We start from the raw sequence: 22206 nt of genomic DNA, 5'->3' as shown, positions 1-22206 counted from the left end.
CCCCATTGATCTGCTCCCAATAATCCAGAATAGAAATCTTTGGAGTCATAATTTACTCCTCCTCCAGGCGAGTCCTTGGGGCTGCTCCTCTTTGCCGTTAGAGCTCCTCTACTGGCCGTTGTAATGAGGCCACTGTAAATCTGCCTGGCTCAGATTGCTCTGGTCCTGGTCTGACTGGCCCTCAGCTCACTAAATCTCACATCCAGGACCGGAGAGAATGATTTACGATCCTCTCCACGACCACATTTTCCAAAAAGCATCAGCAAACGACAGGAAGTCCCATATGGATGCTCATCTCATGTTGGGTGATGGGAGGAGAATTAGACCACAGAAGGGTTCTCCATCCCTGTTGTCTCATTGAGGAGATTCCTTTGCCAACGCTATGAGGAAAGGAGCCTCAACATGTGACTGCTGGGTTTAAGACAATAACACAAAAAATCTGTAGAACATCCTCACATGTGGTCTTTTTATAATATTGTTTTTGGTTTGATTTGTAATCCCGTTATCAGGGTGTGAGGCCAACAGATAAATAAATTCATATGTATTTCATCCTTAGATGTCAGATACATCAATATGTTTTACATCCCTGTCGTTCTCATCTCACCAGATCCGAAATTCATAACCCCCATTTCAGCTTATTTATTAATAAAATACAGCCGCTGGTGTCAGCACAGACCAGGGGACAGGGCTCACGCGGACATGTGACTACATACTGCTCAGGTGTCAAACAGAAGGCCCGCGGGCCGAATTCAGCCCGCCACATCATTTTATGTGGCCCCTGACGGCTTAAAAGACATGATTCTCTTTTCTTAAAGACATTTAAGAAAAATATCCTGTGCTTTTATTTTGAAGGTTTCAAATTAAATGGACGTGTGTTATAATATTAGAGAAATGTTCTCATGTACAACATTTCTACACACAAATAAACAAGAATCAAATGCAAAGAGAGTAGTTTACACGTTTATGTTTCAGTACTGGCCCTTTAAGAGGCAGCCATGATGCTGATGTGGCCCACAGGGGAAATGAGTTTGACACCCCTGACATGCTGGGTTTAAGACAATTACGTAAAACTTCTACTTTAAATCCTCACACGTGGTCTTTTATAACATTGTTTTGGAAAGTGTGCATGTCTAATTATTTTTAATTACGTATTTTATGTAGTGTAGGAAGATACTGATTTGGAATCCCGTCATTAGGGTGTGAGGGCAACAGACACATAAATACATATGTATTACATCCATAAATATGTATTACCATCCCTAGATGTCAGATATATAAGTATTTATTACATCACTAGATGTCAGATAAATAAGTATGCATTACATCCCTAGATGTCAGATATATAAGTATGTATTACATCCCTAGATGTCAGATATATAAATATTTATTACATCCCTAGATGTCAGATATATAAATATGTATTACATCCCTAGATGTCAGATATATAAGTATGTATTACATCCCTAGATGTCAGATATATAAATATGTATTACATCCCTAGATGTCAGATATAAAAATATGTATTACATTCCTAGATGTCAGATATATAAGTATGTATTACATCCCTAGATGTCAGATATATAAATATGTATTACATCCCTAGATGTCAGATATATAAGTATGTTTTATATCCCTAGATGTCAGATATATAAGTATTTATTACATCCCTAGATGTCAGATAAATAAGTATGTTTACATCCCTATATGTCAGATATATAAGTATTTATTACATCCCTAGATGTCAGATATATAAGTATTTATTACATCCCTAGATGTCAGATATATAAGCATGTTTTACATCCCTATATGTCAGATAAATAAGTATTTTTTACATCCCTAGATGTCAGATATATAAGTATGTTTACATCCCTAGATGTCAGATATATAAGTATTTATTACATCCCTAGATGTCAGATATATAAGTATGTATTACATCCCTAGATGTCAGATATATAAGTATGTTTTACATCCCTATATGTCAGATATATAAGTATTTATTACATCCCTAGATGTCAGATATATAAGTATGTTTTACATCCCTATATGTCAGATATATAAGTATTTATTACATCCCTAGATGTCAGATATATAAGTATGTTTTACATCCCTATATGTCAGATATATAAGTATTTATTACATCCCTAGATGTCAGATATATAAGTATGTTTTACATCCCTGTCGTTCAGGCGCGTTCTCACCACATCCATGCGCAAAAGTTCATAAATTCATAACCCATACAATCCCATTATTAATATACATCTTAAAGCAGCCGCTGGTGTGAGCACAGACCGGGGGGACCGGGTCCTGCAGGACTACAGGCACGGAGGGCGCAGCGCTCCGGGGTCCAGGCTGCTGCGTGTTGGCTGCGCGTAAAGACCCTACAGGAGATTCGGGGGATTTTATGGGGCGGATTGCTTCCAATCAAACCCCCCAAAAACACGGAGCAGCAGCTAGATATATACCACTTGTTCGTTCTGCTTCTCCAGGCATCAGCACCGTGCTGTCGAAGTGTTCCTACCCCCACCGCGGTAGAGTCCGGCATGTCCGAGAGGGAGAGCGCTGGACCCCGCGGCTCCGAGGCATCGACACCGGCGACTCCCGCGTATCAGATGGTGCCGAGAACATGGCGCGGACTCTCTGGACCCTCGCGTGCTTCCTCTCGTTGGTTCACTGTGAGTTTGGCTTTCTTTACACGTTTAGTGACATGACACCTACGAATGGAGGGCTGCTCTATATTCGCTTGGCTTTTGGCTTTGTGTGTGGTGTCCGGCTGCACATTTGGGTGGGGTGGGGTGGCGGTGGGTGGGGTGGAGGGGTGCGTCTGTTTTTTGGAAGTTTTCAGTCAAGTGGTACCGTTCCGTGGTGCAGATTCCTCATATGCATTGCTTTATTTACGTTTTAATTTAAATGTAAACGTTACATTTTATTTAATTGATATACACGTGCATGAATAAATAGGAAAACACTACTACGAGGTCTCATGAGGGACATTTTCACGATTAGTCAGACCTGGTCTGGTTGTACAATGTGGCCTGTATTCCCCTTCATTGTATTTTAGGATTTTTAATATGCAACATATACATATACACCTGAGAAGTACACACTACAGTTACAACTACAGTCCCCTGAACCTGTATATAAGTACTGGTTTCAGCATGTTGTGCATTGTGTGTCTCCGGCTCCACATTTGGGTGGGGTGGGGTGGAGTAGGGTGGGGTGAGGTGGGGGGGTGCAAAGTGCTTTTGTTCCGTGGTGCATATTCCTCAAATGCTATTTTTTTTTAATCAATTAAATTAATTTAAATGTAAAAAACATCAAATTTAATTTAAAAGCATGAATACATAAAACAGTATGATATACTACGGTGTCCTATTAGGGACATGCTCATGATTAGTCAGACCGGGCCTCGTGGTAAAATGTGGCCATCTCCGTATTTTAAGATTTTTAATATGCTATATAACAGATACACATAAGAAGTACACACGACAGCGGGAACCCCTGAACCTGTATACACGTATTGGTTTCAGCAACTTCACATCTTTTTCTTTCACATCTTTTGTTCACGTCACCAAAATGGGTTCAACTTGGGAACACCGACATCTCACCAAGTGACTGTAATGATATGGCGCCGTACGTGATGGCGGCTGTGTTGCGAGCTCCCGGATTTTGTAGTAGTTTTTTGTTATTTATTCTTCTTATTGCGACTATTTTTGCACAAAACGTTAGCAGCCAGTTAACGTACGACAGATGCACACTTCTGGAGATTGGATCGGCAGTTGCTCGCCGCCTACCAGAGTTTTTCAACTCTTACTCGGACGTCCCGCCAGGAACAGTAGCGGAACTATCTCCGTCCATTTTAGGCGCGATCTCACGCAAACGTCGCCGACGGAGGGGGAAGCGAGCTGGCGTGCTGGTTAGGCTGAGACGTCGAGCCAATCGACCCCCACTACCCACCATTTTACTGGCAAATGTACAGTCTTTGGACAATAAGCTATGCGAGCTCCAGGCTCGTATTCAATTCCACCGGGAAACTAAGGACAACTGCATCATCTGCCTTACGGAGACATGGATGTCGGAGGAGGTTACCGACTCAGCCATCGAGCGGCAGGATTTTCCGTCCACCGCGCTGACAGAACAAAGACTCTCTCTGGTAAAGATCGTGGAGGGGTATGTCTCATGATAAACAGATCTTGGTGCAACCAAAGTCATGTACATACTCTCAAGTCGTTCTGTTCCCCGGACCTGGAGTACCTAATGCTCATGTGTCGACCATTCTGGCTACAAGGGAGTTTACAGCAGTCACCGTAACTGCTGTGTACATTCCGCCTCAAGCTAACACGGACATAGCGCTGAAGGAACTCTACGGGCGATCAGCGAGCAGGAGTCGGCACACCCGAGGCTGCTTTCATTGTGGCGGGGACTTCAACAAAGCGAACCTGAAGAAAGTTCTCCCAGTTCTACCAACACATAAAAGCAACACGAGGGGAGCGGATTCTCGACCACTGCTACACTCCCTTCCGGGATGGATACAAAGCCCTCCTCCGCCCACCGCTCGCAAATCGGACCACCGCTCCATCCAACTACTCCCGCCTACAGGCAGAGGCTTAAGCAGCAACCAATCGCTGTGAAGGAAGTGCAACGCTGGTCGGACCAATCGGAGTCTATGCTACAGGACTGTTTTGAACGTACTGACTGGGATATGTTCAGGGTCGCGTCGGACAACAACGTCAGTGAGTACGCGTCCTCAGTCACCGGGTTCATCAAGAAATGCATAGATGACGTTGTTCCTACCAAGTCGGTTCGGATTTATCCCAACCAGAAACCGTGGATAAATGGCGATGTTCGGCTGCACTCCGACGCGTAACACCGCCTTTGACTCGGGAATATGGCGGAATACAAAAGAGCCCGCCACGACCTCCGTAAGACCATCGGCTCTGCCAGCGGGAGTTCAGGAACAAGGTGGAGGAAAAGCTCAAGAGCCATGACGTGAGAGGTGTGTGGAAGGGCTACAGACAATCACGGACTTCAGAGGAAAACCAGCGGTGAAGAGAACTCCTCTACCTCCCTCCCAGGCGAGCTAAATACATTCTTTGCTCGGTTCGACGTGACGGCAGCCCGCGAAGGCAGCGCCGCCGAGGAGACCAGCCTGCTGATCATCTCAGAGGCTGACGTGCGCAGAGCCTTGAAGCGGGTGGACATCCGGGCGGCAGGTCCCGACCACATCCCGGGCGCGCCCTCAGAGCATGTGCAGACCAGTTGGCAGGAGTCTTCGCAGACATCTTCAACCTCTCCCTGTCCCAGGCTGTTGTTCCTGAGAGCTTCAAGATGTCCACCATTGTGCCTGTCCCCAAACACCCCAAGGTAACCTGCCTGAATGACTGGAGACCCGTAGCCCTCACCTCGATTGTCAGTAAATGCTTGAGAGGTTGGTCAAGGACTTCATTTGTTCCATGTTGCCTGCCACGCTGGACCCATGGCAATTTGCATATCGTCAAAACAGATCCACCGACGACGCAATTGCCATGGCACTTCACCGCCCTTTCCCACCTGGAGGAGGAACTGTTGTGTGCGAATGCTGGTTGTGGACTACAGCTCAGCGTTCAACACTATTGTTCCCGCCAAGCTCGACACCAAGCTCAGAGGTCTAGGCCTGCACTCTACCATGTGCAGCTGGATACTGGACTTCCTGTCGGGCCGCCGCCAGGTGGTGAGGATGGGCGGTACCACCTCAGAGCCGCTGACCCTCAACACGGGAGCCCCTCAGGGATGCGTGTTGAGCCCTCCTCTACTCCCTGTACACCCACGACTGCACGGCCATGCACAGCTCCAACGTCATCATCAAGTTTGCTGACGACACAACAGTGTTGGGGCTGATCAGCGCCGACGACGAGACAGCCTATAGGGAGGAGGTTGGATCACTGGTACAGTGGTGCCAGGAGAACAGCCTCGTCCTCAACGTCAAGAAGACCAAGGAGCTGATCGTGGACTACAGGAAGCGGAGAGGAGAGCACACCCCCATCTCCATTGACGGAGTTGCAGTAGAGAGGGTCAGCAGCTTCAAGTTCCTCGGCGTGCACATCTCCGAGGACCTCATATGGACCACGCACACCACTCACGTGGTGAAAAGGGCCCAACAACGCCTGTATTTCCTTAGGCGACTGAGGAAATTCAACATGGCCCCGCATCCTCAGAACATTCTACACCAGTACCATCGAGTGTTCTGACAGGTTGCATCACCGTCTGGTACGGAACTGCACCGCCCTGGAGCGTAGGGCACTACAGAGGGTGGTGCGGTCGGCACAGTACATCGTTGGAGGTGAGCTTCCCTCCATCCTGGACATATACACCAAGCGGTGCGTGGCCAGGGCCAAACGGATGCTGAAAGACAATAACCACCCCGGCCACAAACTGTTCACCCTTCTACCGTCAGGCAGGCGATACCGCAGTATCAAGTGCCGCACAAACAGACTGAGGGACAGCTTCTTCAGTCAGGCCATCAGGCTGCTGAACAAGGACTGAGACCCTCATTAACACTACACACCAGAACATATTCTGTGAATATCTATGGCCATGGTGTATATTTTATTACATTGTTTATATATATATATATTGTATGTATATACATATATATATATATATAGTCTCAAAAAAAGTGTATATTTTATTACATTGTTTTATATATATATATTGCCATGATGTATATTCTATTACATTGTTTTATATATATATTGTTAATACTTTCTTCTTTTCTTTTTTTTGTGTGGATATTGTATAGTTTATTCTCATTCTTATTCTTTTTTTAGTCTGCTACTGCTGTCGGGTGTTTTGCACATAAGAATTTCACGAACCGATTATACTTGTATAAAAGGGGATGTGACAATAAAAACTTGAATTGAATTGAATTGAATTGAATTGAATTGAATTGAATTGAATAAATGTCAGGGATGACATTGAAGTGATGAATCCGTCTCGTGTAACAGAGACAACACGCTGTTGCTCTTCGTCTGGTTCCCCCGATGAGAGGAGGAAGATGTGCCCGTTGAACTGATTCAGAAAAGATGTTTTTCCAGATCGTCACAGAAAAGATCCTTAAATATGATCTTGAGAAAATGGTGGAAACCCTGATTGGATTGTTTTGCTGTTAAGAGAAAATTATATTGGTTAAACCATTGTTTAACTGAAGGACCATTTGAAAATAATTATGTATTCAACCTTTTTTTCTTTCGGTGCTTCAAAGAACCATAAATGAATTTTTTTCTTAGGTTCTTTGAAGGACTCTTTAAAGAAATGGTTCTTTAAAGAACCCTGGTTTGAAAGGTTCTATGGAACCATAAATGGTGCCTTATAGAACCATTTTTGAAGGTTCCGTGAATAACTCTTTATAGGTTCTTTGAAGAACTATTTAAGGACATGGTTCTTTAAAGAACTCTGGTTTGAAAGGTTCTCTGTTGGAACCAAAAATGGTGCCTTAAAGAACCATTTTTGAAGGTTTCTTGAAGAACTCTTTTTAGGTTCTTTGAAGAACTATTTAAGGAAATGGTTCTTTAGAAAACTCTGGTTTGAAAGGTTTTGTGGAACCATATATCGTGCCTTAAAGAACAATTTTTTGAAGGTTCTTTGAAACACCTTTATAGGTTTTTTGAAGACCTCTTTAAAGAAATGGTTGTTTAAAGAACCCTGGTTTGAAAGGTTCTCTGTGGAACCATATATGGTGCCTTGAAGAACCATTTTTGGTTCCAGATGGCACCCTCATGTTTCTGTGTATCACTAAGCGGTGGAATATAAAGAAGTCAGAGAAAGAAAAAAAAGAAAATCATTTTTTTAACCGTTGTACAACTGTTCTTTTTTTCCCACCTCATTACGCTCTTTGGTCTCTTAACTCTTTTACATTAATGTAAAAATAATGTATAATCCACTGCCGTGCAGAGCGACCTTATGAACAGCTGACTCTACCATTGTTTTAACACGGCGGACTTCACTCTCCATCAACGCAACGTCAACACAACACTTGAGGCAACCCTGTATCACAAAAATTACGTTCCCCCAGACCTAAAATGCAATTTGCAGTTACGTTTGACTGAAACGTATTTCTCTCCAAATTACGTTTGACTGAAACGTATTTCTCTCCAGATTACGTTTGTATTTGACGTATTATAATAACAAATACGTCTCTGATCAACGTATCTTTGCCGTTTGTTATCTCTCTTTTCTACAATGCTGTTATGAATTGTAAAAAGCGTCCTCTAGTCTTATTTATTATTATGTTATATATGTTGTTTCGCCTGCGTATTCTGACAGCAATAAGCGTTGTCGGATCATATGAATTGGCGTGAAGACTGCTGGTGACTCTCCTTTATTTTCTTTTTTTAGGTGACAATACATTAATTAAAACTCGTAAACTATCACCACCTCATCACCACCTTAACAGAGTCAGTCACATACGGGTCAAACCAACTATTAAACTTGTTATAAAATGCGCATCTGTCCGTAATCTATACCATAAAGTTCGCATTTTAACCTAAAAAAAAGTGCGCTTCCTTGTTACCTTTCAAAATAAAAGTCCGATTTGTCTGTTAAGCGGAAGTAGTATAAAACGTCTATATTTATTCAAACAATACAATATAAAAGGCATACATCAAAATCAATAAGGAAAATGCTGAACAGTCAAACAACTCAAAACAATAAACCCTTCATGGGGTTATTTACAGGGCGTGTTTACTTCTCATCAAACAAAAGAGCAGGTATCTGGAAAAATCTGGGAAATAATTTGGGAATTGTTAATAAAACATGATTTACCCTTCAACTTCCACTGATATGCATGCAAACTAATACATCGCTTCACACACACACACACACACACACACACAGAAACACACATCACATGAGGCTCTACACACAGTTCACACACAGGCAGATCACACACACCTTCTTATTTTTTTTTTTTTTTTTTATTTTTATGTGTGTGTTTGTGTGGCTCGACAAATTTCCCCTTGGGGATTAATAAAGTATATATCTATCTATCTATCTATCTATACTCACACACACAGACACACACTCTCATACGCACACACTCTTACACACACACACACACACAGACAGACACACACACACACAGAATGACAGACACACACACACACACACACACACACACACAGAATGACAGACACACACAGACACACACACACACACACACACAGACACACACACACACACACACACACACACACACACACACACACACACACACACACACACACACACACACACACACACACACACACACACACACACACACACACACACACACACACACACACACACACACACACACACACACACACACACACACACACACAGGTGGCAGCTCACAGCAGGTAATCACAAGTGTGGCTCGGCGCCGGGGGGGAAGGCGCCGCTTGTTTCACTCGGGTCTCTCAGGGCTTCGACAACACGCCGTCTGTTCGCCGGTCGGCGCCGTGAGAGTCCGGCTGCGTCGGGATGGGACCGCAGCCAACGCACAGTCAGGGCAGCGTGCGCTGATTATTATAACAGTCGGCCTCTATAGACCAGGCATGTAACAGTTTAGCTCCTTTTTTTTGTTTGTAATGTCACGGACCCAAAAGCACGACTTCGGACACAGCACTGGAAATAATTATCTTTACTTAGAACGTAATTCAGAACAGAACACTACGAAATATCTTGACTCAAGTAAGGCATGCAGGCTTGGGCTGGAAACACAAGACGATCTGGCAGAGGACAAGTGATGGGAGCTAAGTAGAGAGAGACTTGCTTGCTTGCTTGTCGTTGTCCATCGAGGCCGATGATGACGTCCACTTCTGACTTTCAGCGGTGAGTTTTCTGGTGGCTGTTTAGTCCTATCCTGGATCCACAGGTCTTGTCGCAGGTGGGACATGCGTATGTAGTCGTGGTGGTACTGGCAACCTTGGTTGTTTTTCTTGTATGCCTTCTTTCCTGTCTCCTGGCTGTCCTCCAGTGCTGTGGTCCCGTCTTGGCACATCTGACGCCAGGTGTTACGGTCAGCAGCCAAGCCCTCCAGGTCCCCTGGTCTGATTTTACATTTCTTTAGCGCTGTTTTTATCTGGTCTTTATAGCTTCTTCTGCCCTCCAGCAGAGCGCTGGCCTTGGGCGAGCTGGCCATACAGCACTTTGTGAGGCAGCCGATTGAGAGGCATCCTTATGACGTGCCCCAGCCATCGTAGCTGGTAGTGGTGATGGTGGCCTCCATGCTCCTACAGCCTGCTCTCCTGAGGATCTCGGTGTGTGGCACTCGGTCACGCCAAGACAGCGGATGTGAAAATGCTCCAGGGACTTCACATGGCGGCTGTAAGTGACCCAGGCTTCACAACTGTAGAGGAGGGTGGTGATGCAAACTGCTTGATACACAGAGATTTTTGTATGGAGATATAAGTTCTTGTTTTGAAAGACCCGGCGCCTGAGTCTCCCAAAGGCAGCTGATGCTTGTTTGATTCTGTTCTGGACCTCATTGTCGATGTTATTGTCCTCAGAGAGGATACTCCCGAGGTATTTGAATGATGGTACTACAGACAGATGCTTATCATTGATGCTGAAGATGGGTGGCGTGGTGGGATGTTGGCGCTCCACTGACAGACTACCTCTGTTTTGGTGATGTTGATGGTCAGCCCCATCCTGCTGGAAGCCTTCACAGCTGCATCCAGGACAGCCTGGAGGTCTTGTGGAGTGTGAGCTACCAGAGCTCAGTCATCTGCATCCTGCAGCTCAAGGACCCTCACTCTGTGCAGCTTGGTGGTTGCTTGCAGCCTCCTGATGTTGAAGAGGTTGCCATCGAGCCGATAGACGACTCTCACCCCGCTGTTGTCCTCAATTTCCTTATGGAGAAGCTGGGTGATGCATAGGAGGAAGATGTTAAAGAGCACTGGTGCTAGCACACACCCTGCCTGACCCCTGTGCACACAGGGAAGGAGGCAGACTCTTGTCCTCCTATTGTCACCCTAGCATTCATACCATCATGAAACTGTCGGAGGATGTTGACAAACTTGTTAGGGCATCCAAACCGGAGCAGGATGTCCCACAGTAGGTCTCTCTGCACAGTGTCGAAGGCTTTGGAGAGGTCGACAAAAGCCATAAACAGGTCTTGATGTTGCTCCCTGCACTTTCCCTGAAGTTGCCGGGCTGTGAAGACCATGTCGACTGTACTCCTGTTCTTCCTAAAGCCACACTGTGATTCTGGGAGCAATGCCTCTGTGATGTTGTTGAGTAGCCTCTGCAGCAGCACCTTGGCCAGGACCTTACCAGCAACAGCAAGGAGTGCTATACCCCTGTGGTTGCCACAGATGGTCTTGTCACCTTTGTTTTTATATATAGTGACAATTTTGGCATCTCTCCATTGCTGTGGGATGTTTTCATCAGCCCATACTTTCGTGATGTGTTAATGTAGCACTCTTATCCAGAGGTAACCACCCTGTCTAAGCAGCTCCGCAGGGATATTGTCCATGCCAGGAGACTTGTTGTTCTTCAGAGAGCGGACGGCTGACAGGACCTCCAGGAAGGTCGGGGGTTGGTTAAGGTTGTCAATCGGTGGAAGTTCAGGCAGTTGATCCAGAACGGTGCGGTCTGCTTTAGAGTCCTGATTAAGCAGGGGATTAAAATGTTCAGCCCACCTCTCCAGTATACTGCTCTGGTCTTTTAGGACTCTGAGCCCATCTGCGGTTTTAACAGGAGTGATGCAGTGGTTTGTTGGGCTGTAGATAGATTTGACTGCATTGTAAAAGTTATGCATATCATTTCTGTCAGCGAAAGATTGGATTTCCTGTGCCTTCTCTGTCCACCACTTGTTTTGCATTGTCCGTAGGGTCTTTTGCACTTCACGCCTCACCCTCTGCCATTGCTGTCTGGCGGTGCTCAATGAGGGGTTTTTCAGGGTTGCCTTCTTCTTCTTTTTAAGTTTTTAGGCGGATGGCATCCAATGAACGGTGCATTTCCGCCACCTGCTGTAGTGGAGTGTGGACCAGAGTACCCTATCCCCTTACAAAACCAAACGAACAAAACCAAACCCAAAAATAATACCCACAAAACAAAAACAATAAAACAAACAAAACAAAAGGGAGAGTCAAAAATGTCAGTGCTTTAAATTCTATTACTTAATCCTGTTTCTTTCAAATATTGTAATACCTGTCCTGCCCCCAAATTTAACGCATGTTAGATTTAGTTCCTCCACTCCCAGCTTCCTCTTCAACCTGTGTCTCTCAAGCGTGTATTTCTGACAATGACAAATTATATGCTCTACAGATTCTGGTACTTGACAGTGCTCACATAGTCCTGTTGGGTGTTTATTTACGAGATGCAGTGTTTTGTTCAGCCTTGTGTGCCCGATCCTCAGCCTGGTTACTATGTGTTCTTCTGCGGTGCTTCTTCTAACTGGCCTTCAGGGTTGCCTGGTGTGCTTTGTGCATGGCGTTCAGAGAGACTAACGAGGGAATGGGCAACAGGTGAGACGGGCATGAGGACCAGGTGACGGGAATGAGGGACTAACGAGGTGGGAGTGGCCAGAGGCAGGTGAGAGAACAGGTGAAGGGAGTTGGACTGACGAGGTGGGAAGCAGGATCTGGAACGACGTGATAGTTAGTGAGACAGGATGAAAACAACTAATAAAAAGGAGGTGTGGAGCTGTTCTGTTACAGGTCAGATATACTATGGGCTGCATTTTGAGAGCCAGCAGGGAGCAGAAATACGATTTCAAATACATTTCAGATGCTTAAGCGCTCAGCACGACATAAAGATGTTGCCTATAATAATAATAATAATATTGCATTATATTTTTTACTCGCTCTTCGTTCCAAAGAATCTCAGAGTGCCAACATAGTACGCACTATAATACAGCGTGAAAGTTAAATGATTGCAACAAAGTAAAAAGATTCGACAGACACATAGCTTCAATAACTTGCATAATTTATTAAACAAAACTTTGTAAAAAAGACGACAACCTTCAGCTCTAAAAAAAAAGAGTTTTGACTCACCAATGCCGATCACTTAAAAAGGAAGTTGGCGCGGCGGTTCTTTGCTTGAGCAAACCTCTCGATGATGTCATTCTGTTATAACGTTATTAATATTACTTAAAAAACTCTTCCAAAGTTGTCGAAATCTAGCGATAGCTAAGTCACCCGTAGCTGTTGATCTGATTGTATGTTTTTTTCTTCTTGGTCACGGGGTACAGGTCTCGCGGTTTTTCGCATTATTCCCGTCTAGTTGCCAGGCAGATTTCATGGGGCACATCTGAAAGTGCCCCACCGCTCAATGTTAACTTTGGCCTGTGTGGTTCACGTATATTGGTGTTTCCATGGTAACGGTGGGGCAGTGGAGAGCAGCGTTTAGCAGAGCACACAGACAGAAAAACACACCAATCAAATGACTCCAAAACCAGACTATAATGCTTTTGAGTCAAGTTTGTTCACACACATATTCACGCTACTTTGCATTAAAAAAATAAAATATATATAAAATATTTAAGGCAAAAAAAGAATTCTTCACATGCTGTGAAAATGTCTGACCACATCCCAAATTAATGACTTATTGGGGCCTTTATTATATTTAATTGTTTTCATTTCAAATAGATTCGGTCCCTTCGTTTACGTTTATTGCTTAGAGAGTTTTAGCACAGATACAGAGCGAGAGTCTCCATGTAGATTAATATCACCATGAATCACACTGCTACTCGACCTGTATCTTTTAGAGTCCTGATATTTTTTGGGGTAGTCAGCATTGCATTGGTTCCCCGACAAAAAGCGAATGGGATTTTTCCAGCAACCGCCTTTTTTTTTTTAAACGTAAAAGCTTCAAAATTAACGAGAAGGGTATTTACTACTGTATTTTATACCGTAGAACAAAACATGAGAATCTCTTGAAGCGTGTCAACCACATGGCATTTCACCGGAAACCCATTAAAAGCACGTATTGACGAGATGAAAACTCATTTCTGGATTTTAAAACTCCTTCCGGACCGTTTTCCAGACCTCAAAAATATATTTAGAATAGTTAAATCACACAGGTGCATGTCGTGGCTTTAAACAACAACCAATGTGACTATATGACAAGAAGTATGGACTCCAATTGCCTCTCCATGGAACAGTTATGCTCTCAAGGTCTTGATGCTGATATTTTTTGCATGTGTACATACCACCTGGTGCATATGAAAACAACTCATTGAACCCGATGGTGTCGCCAGGTGGCGGCTGTGCCGACTCGGAGGAGCGACTCGTGAACTGGCTGCTGGGGAAGGATCGCTACAACCCGCTCATCCGCCCGGCGGTCAGCCGGACCGAGAGAGTCCCGGTGAAGCTGCAGGTGTCTCTGGCTCAGCTCATCAGCGTGGTAAGGAAACCAAATACCCCCCCAAAAAAGATCTACCCACCACGAAGATGAAGAGGTGTGTTTTTCGTTTCATGTGGGGAGACGATATGTGACAAAGAGGACGATGGAGAATGACGAAGCTTTAGAGAAAGCATTAAGTTATCAAGCAGCTGGTGCAGCGAGGACACAGCTGCACATGGGTGGATGGAGATAGATGTGGTCAGCTGTGCTCTCTCGGCCTCCGTCATGTCCAGATTGAAACTTCAGCACATTGGATTCAAAGGGGCTATAAATCTGTTTCACAGTGATGGAGGTTCTCCTGTGATTTACAGGGGAGGCTCCCATCCAAGGCAGCACGACTCACAGGCTCACGGGATGAGTTTTCATCTTGTAATAATTGCCATTTCGGTATTATGTTTTTTATTTTCATTTGGTTTATTTGATAAGGGTCAGTGCACATTAATAAAAAACCTTTCTGTAAATGTGCCAAGAGGCTATTTTTCATCTGTAGTCCTAAGAGGCAGATTGTACTAAAACAAACCTACAAATATAAGATTACATATTTACAATGTGTGTACAATATTTACGGTTTGCATTTTTATTAATATTTACACTTTTATTTTTATTATATTTAAGCTTTTATTTTCATTATATTCACGTTTTCATTTTTATTATATGTATGCTTTTATATTTATTATATTCCCGTTTTCATTTTTATATTTATGCTTTTAATTTTATTATATTTACGATTTCATTTTTATTATATTCACGCTTTCATTTTTATTATATTTCCGCTTTTATTTTTATTATATTCATGCTTTCATTTTTATTATATCTATACTTTTATTTTATTATATTCATGCTTTCATTTTAATTATATTTACGCTTTCATTTCTATTATTATTATTATTTATTTTTATTCATGACAATGCCATCAACAAATGTCTTAACAAGCACAATTCACAAATAAATGCAGTGCCATCCACAAACAAACAAATCCTAATTTATTTACGTCTGCATTGGAATATATTTGTGAATCTGTGCGTTTGCATTTGTGAGTCTCTCTATGTGCTTTTGTGAACCTGTGTGTGTAGATTTGCAATTATTGAGACAGATCTGACCCCGTAGCTTTCCCCTAAACACAGTATTCAGGGTCAGTTATATTTCTATACACAATTTCATTTGTATTTGTGCATGAACATAATTTATCCTTCTTTTGTGCATTTTCAGAATGAAAGAGAGCAGATCATGACCACCAATGTGTGGCTCACTCAGGTGAGTGTGCTGAAGCTCACCTGTGTGTCGTGTTCAACGTCCTTCCCTCTGAACTTGAATTAGACCGCATCCATTCCTCGTCTTCTCGGCGTGGAACAAACTGCTCCTGTAATGTTTTGCTCCGGACACATTTAACCGATAATGAAGCGTGTGATTAGAAATGAGCCGTGTGCTTTGGACTTGACGGCCAGGTGTCTCTCTATGTCTCTCTGTGTCTTTCTATGTCTTTCTATGTCTCTCCATGTCTCTCTATGTCTCTCCGTGTCTCTCTATGTCTTTCTATGTCTCTCCATGTCTCTCTATATCTTTCTATGTCTTTCTATGTCTCTCTATGTCTCTCTATGTCTCTCCATGTCTCTCCATGTCTCTCCGTGTCTCTCTATGTCTCTCCATGTCTCTCTATGTCTCTCTATGTCTCTCTATGTCTCTCCATGTCTCTCTATGTCTCTCTATGTCTCTCTGTGTCTCTCTATGTCTCTCTATGTCTCTCCATGTCTCTCTATGTCTCTCTATGTCTCTCCATGTCTCTCTGTGTCTCTCTATGTCTCTCTATATCTCTCTATGTCTCTCCGTGTCTCTCCATGTCTCTCCGTGTCTCTCTATGTCTCTCTATGTCTCTCTATGTCTCTCCATGTCTCTCCATGTCTCTCTATGTCTCTCTATGTCTCTCCATGTCTCTCTATGTCTCTCTATGTCTCTGCAGCACTGGGTGGATTACAGATTATCGTGGGAACCCGCAAAGTACGAAGGCATCGACAAGCTGCGCATCCCCTCCAGACACATCTGGCTGCCGGATATCGTCCTGTACAACAAGTGAGCGCACAGAGACTTTTTATTATTCATATGTGGAATGTTTTGACGATAAGGTCCTAAAAATGAACAAAAAGCTTGTTACCAAAAAAACAGAATTGACTGGCAACAAAAGCCGAGGGAGAATAAATGAAAAGGAACAATTCATAAAACTAAACTGAAGACAACCTCACAACCTATATATATATATATATATATATATATATAATATAATACACACAGGACTAATCAACCTGTAAACACAGGTGAGATAGAAAATAGTTTGGAAACAAAGGCATTACACGGATAGGACAAAATGAAACAGGAAGTGACGTGAGAGGCGGAGCTAAGTACATTTTTAACCTGCTCCTGATGAGAAGCGTTCTGTCATTATAACATTCAGAGGAACGTATTGATTCACTGGAATCTGTTTACTCATCAACAACAACACTTTCCCTATAATACAGTGTCAGGGTCAGCTGATATGCAGTGATATTTCCTCTCTCTCTCCCTCCCCTTCTCCCTTTCTCTCTCACTCTCTCATTCCCTCTCCCCCTCTCCTTCTCCCTCTCCCTCTCTCCCTCTCTGCCTTCCTCCCCCTCTCCTTCTCGCACCCTCTCTCTCTCCCTCACTCCCTTTCCCTCTCTCTCCCTCTCTCGCCCCTTTCCCCTCTCCCTCACTTCCTTTCACCCTCCCTCTCTCTCTCCCCCCTCTCCCTCTCTCTCTCTCTCGCCCCTTTCCCCTCTCCCTCACTTCCTTTCACCCTCCCTCTCTCTCTCTCTCCCCCCTCTCTCTCCCTCACTCCCTTTCCCTCTCTCTCCCTCACTCCCTTTCCCTCCCTCTCCTTCTCTCACCCCCTCTCTCTCCCTCACTCCCTTTCCCTCTCTCTCCCTCACTCCCTTTCCCTCCCTCTCCTTCTCTCACCCCCTCTCTCTCCCTCACTCCCTTTCCCTCTCTCTCCCTCACTCCCTTTCCCTCCCTCTCTCTCTCTCTCCCCCCTCTCCCTTTCTCTCCCACTCTCTCTCCCTCACTTCCTTTCACCCTCCCTCTCTCTCTCCCTCCCTCTCCTTCTCTCACCCCCTCTCTCTCCCTCACTCCCTTTCCCTCTCTCTCCCCCTCTCCCTCTCTCTCTCCCTCTCTCTCCCTCACTCCCTTTCCCTCTCTCTCCCTCTCTCGCCCCTTTCCCCTCTCCCTCACTTCCTTTCACCCTCCCTCTCGCTCTCCCTCCCTCTCCTTCTCTCACCCCCTCTCTCTCCCTCACTCCCTTTCTCTCCTACTCTCTCTCCCTCACTTCCTTTCACCCTCCCTCCCTCTCTCTCCCTCTCTCTCCCTCACTCCCTTTCCCTTTCTCTCCCCCTCCCTCTCCCCCTCTCTCCCGCCCTCTCCTTCTCTCACCCCCTCTCTCTCCCTCACTCTTTTCCCCTCTCTCTTCCACTCTTCCCCCCCTACCCCCCCTCTCCTCACAGCGCCGACGGCACCTACGAGGTGACGGTGTTCACCAACGCCATCGTGCTTTCCAACGGCAGCGTCAACTGGCTGCCGCCGGCCATCTACAAGAGCGCCTGCAAGATCGAGGTGAAGCACTTCCCCTTCGACCAGCAGAACTGCACGCTCAAGTTCCGCTCGTGGACCTACGACCACACGGAGATCGACCTGATCCTGAAGTCGGCGGCGGCGAGCATGGACGACTTCACCCCGAGCGGCGAGTGGGACATCCTGGCGTTGCCGGGCCGACGGACGGTCAGCGCCCTGGACCCCACCTACGTGGACCTGACGTACGACTTCATCATCAAGAGGAAGCCGCTCTTCTACACCATCAACCTCATCATCCCCTGCGTGCTCATCACCTCGCTCGCCATCCTGGTCTTCTACCTGCCGTCGGACTGCGGCGAGAAGATCACCCTCTGCATCTCCGTGCTGCTGGCGCTCACCGTCTTCTTGCTCCTGATCTCCAAGATCGTGCCGCCCACCTCGCTGGACGTGCCGCTGATCGGCAAGTACCTGATGTTCACCATGGTGCTGGTGACCTTCTCCATCGTCACCAGCGTGTGCGTGCTGAACGTGCACCACCGCTCGCCCAGCACCCACAGCATGCCTCCGTGGGTCAAGCTGGTGTTCATCGTCAAGCTGCCCGCCTTGCTCTTCATGAGGCGGCCTCGGAACATCTCCGCGGCTCAGAGGCTGCGCCGGCGCTTCGGGGCGAGGAGATCCGTCCTGGGTTCGGGTTTCCCGGATTTCCCCTCGGCGTCCTCCGCCCTGCAGACTTCCCACAGCGTCTTCTCCACAACGGGACACAAGCGCGGCGGACACGGCCACCCCAACAGGAAGGGGCACTCGCGCTCCGCCGACTTCATCCCCGGGGGCTTCGCCGCCTTCGCCCAGGACCTCGGGCGGAAAAGCCACGCGGACTGGGCCGCCGACGTCCAGGAGGCGGTGGACGGCGTGCTCTTCGTGGCGGAGCACATGATGGGAGACGACGACGACCAGAGCGTACGTATCCACCTTTTAACCACGTGTTTATCACAAATTACTAATTTGCCTGGGAGGGCTTTACGATCTGTACACATTACATCCCTGATCTTTGACCTCACCCTGATATTGCCTCTCTAGCATTTTGCTATCTGAGAGGTGGGAAGCCACGTAGCTATTTCTATTTTAGTTCATTTTGTATAGCCTCATATCAAAAATTACAAACCCCTCCGAGGGCTTTACAGTCTGTACACATACGACATCCCTGACCTTTGACCTCACATGGGATTAGAATAAAACTCCACAAAAAATAGAAAAATACTCCATTCCCGGGGTAAAAAAGTGAAGAACCCTTCAGGAGAGCAACATAGGAGCATCCCTCTCCAGGATGGACAGAACAATAGATGTCATGTTACCAGAAGAACAATAGATGTCATGTGACCAGAAGAACAATAAATATCATGTGACCAGATGAACAATAGATGTCATGTGACCAGATTAACAATAGATGTCATGTGACCAGATTAACAATATATGTCATGTGACTAGATGAACAATAGATGTCATGTGACCAGATGAACAATAGATGTCATGTGACCAAATGAACAATAGATGTCATGTGACTAGATGAACAACAGATGTCATGTGACCAGAAGAACAATAGATGTCATGTGACCAGATGAACAATAGATGTCATGTGACCAGAAGAACAATAGATGCCATGTGACCAGAAGAATAATAGATGCCATGTGACCAGATGAACAATAGATGTCATGTGACCAGAAGAACAATAGATGCCATGTGACCAGAAGAATAATAGATGCCATGTGACCAGATGAACAATAGATGTCATGTGACCAGAAGAACAATAGATGTCATGCGACCAGAAGAACAATAGATGTCATGTGACCAGAAGAACAATAGATGTCATGTGACCAGAAGAACAATAGATGCCATGTGACCAGAAGAACAATAGATGTCATGTGACCAGAAGAACAATAGATGCCATGTGACCAGAAGAACAATATATGTCATGTGACCAGAAGAATAATAGATGCCATGTGACCAGAAGAACAATAGATGCCATGTGACCAGAAGAACAATAGATGTCATGCGACCAGAAGAACAATAGATGTCATGTGACCAGAAGAACAATAGATGTCATGTGACCAGAAGAACAATAGATGTCATGTGACCAGAAGAACAATAGATGCCATGTGACCAGAAGAACAATAGATGTCATGTGACCAGAAGAACAATAGATGTCATGTGACCAGATAAACAACAGATGTCATGTGACCAGATGAACAATAGATGTCATGTGACCAGAAGAACAATAGATGCCATGTGACCAGGTGAACAATAGATGTCATGTGACCAGATGAACAATAGATGTCATGTGACCAGAAGAACAATAGATGCCATGTGACCAGAAGAATAATAGATGCCATGTGACCAGAAGAACAATAGATGCCATGTGACCAGAAGAACAATAGATGTCATGTGACCAGAAGAACAATAGATGTCATGTGACCAGAAGAACAATAGATGCCATGTGACCAGAAGAACAATAGATGTCATGCGACCAGAAGAACAATAGATGTCATGTGACCAGAAGAACAATAGATGTCATGTGACCAGAAGAACAATAGATGCCATGTGACCAGAAGAACAATAGATGTCATGTGACCAGAAGAACAATAGATGTCATGTGACCAGAAGAACAATAGCTCATAGACACCCAAGCAAGTTTACAAAAAAAGCATAACGTTTTAAAAATCCACCTCCAAGCCCTCTGAAACTCATTATTTGACTTATGAATTAATTAATAAAAAATGGACAATGGTTTGATCATGTGGTAAGTTATGTTCCGTCACTATTTCAGAACTGGATCAAAGGTGTTTTAGGCGTGATAACATTTACTCCACATCCACTCAGGACTCGCTGACCTTAAGTCTCGGGGCTGTGACCGGGCAGATTGAAGGCAGCCATTTTGGTAATTAATCTGGCCCTCTGATAAATGAATGACATAATGAAGAACCATAACGGGGTGAAAGGGTCAAGAGATAATTCTGCAAAAATGGAAACGTCTGTATTTTACCTCCAATATGTCAGCTGTCAGCACTCTAAAGAATAGATGAGCTTTTACGCTATATTAGTGCTAAGGAGGGATGCAACACATACAGAATATTTATATTATCACTGCTGTAAATTCAGTTTGGTCACTGCCTTGTATATATATTTAGTTTCCTCTGTATATTTAGTACTTTCGTATTTAGTATTTATGATTTAGTATTGTTATTGTGTTTTGTGTTTTATTTTATCTTTTATTTTTATTAATGCTCTAATGTGCTCACGCTGCTGTGATCCTGAAATTTCCCCACTGTGGGACTAATAAGGGATTATCTTATTTTATCTTATCTTATCTTATCTTATTTATCATATTTCAGAACAATTTTATGTTCCAATTCAACCAAATTCTACTGCCAGTAAACACAACGGACTACAAGACGTATTGATTTGACGTATGCGAGGATTCAGAAACACTCAATTCACTCATCCACGAAGTTACGCTCTCTGCCCCCTAGTGGCAGCACATGGTATTGCAGCGTCGGCAGATGACACAGCGGTACAGGATTGCTCATCTCACCGCTCTGCAATACTGAGGTTATTTTTTTCTTCACAGAAACCTGAGTTAAGTTTGATTTCTGTCTCTTTGCAGGTGATCGATGACTGGAAGTACGTGGCCATGGTGGTGGACCGGATGTTCCTGTGGATCTTCGTGATCGTGTGCGTGACGGGCACGCTGGGCTTATTCCTGCAGCCCGTCTTCCAGACTCAGATTGTTCCCAATCAGCCGCCCAACTCAGAGGCTACAACAACAAAATAGCATCTGCAGGCCTGCAGCACATTTTTGTTGTCGTTTGCTTAAAGCCTGTAGAACCGTACTAGTGGGGCCGAAAAGCAGTGACATCATCGTCCTCTATTCCGAACCCCGTCATTAAAGCATCTGAGAAGTTAAAGCAGACAAAAAAAAAGTACTAGCAACCCCTCACTGTGTGTTTCGGTGGAGCAGAGGTAGATCGAATGTCTCGTAATAATCTTAAACCACGACGTCCCGACAGCAATACAACCATCATATGTTGAGGAAACGGGACGTCTGCAATAGAAGTAGCAATGATGTCATCCCCTGAGGAACACGCGTCTGCGGTCTGTCGGCCATATTTGTGTTTAAGTTCCGTTACCGTGTCACGGAGATGTGATGTGTGATTAAAGAATGAATAATGTCTTCTTTCAGTTTGGATCAAATGTGTGAAATCCACCCCC

The 22206-nt window shown here is 44.7% G+C and overlaps 1 protein-coding gene across 2 annotated transcripts; it reads left to right on the top strand.

Annotated features, from left to right (window-relative positions):
* Nucleotides 1-2191: 2191 nt before the first annotated feature.
* chrnb4 (cholinergic receptor, nicotinic, beta 4 (neuronal)) lies at nt 2192-22176 on the top strand. 2 transcript variants are annotated; one of them, XM_056413209.1, is made up of 6 exons: nt 2192-2672; nt 14222-14367; nt 15577-15621; nt 16325-16434; nt 17877-18900; nt 21602-22176. In XM_056413209.1, the coding sequence occupies exons 1-6, from the start codon at nt 2402-2404 to the stop codon at nt 21767-21769; spliced, it is 1764 nt and encodes a 587-aa protein (XP_056269184.1). In that variant the 5' UTR covers nt 2192-2401; the 3' UTR covers nt 21770-22176. The 2 variants fall into 2 exon arrangements, with proteins under 2 accessions (XP_056269184.1, XP_056269185.1); XM_056413210.1 differs by lacking the exon at nt 14222-14367 and having other exon boundaries at nt 2440-2672.
* Nucleotides 22177-22206: the final 30 nt, after the last annotated feature.

The sequence above is a fragment of the Pseudoliparis swirei genome, chromosome 4, assembly GCF_029220125.1.
Source record: "Pseudoliparis swirei isolate HS2019 ecotype Mariana Trench chromosome 4, NWPU_hadal_v1, whole genome shotgun sequence".
Lineage (NCBI taxonomy): Eukaryota > Metazoa > Chordata > Actinopteri > Perciformes > Liparidae > Pseudoliparis > Pseudoliparis swirei.
Note: the sequence above shows the minus strand (reverse complement) of the source record. Positions and strands in the feature narration are given on the sequence as shown.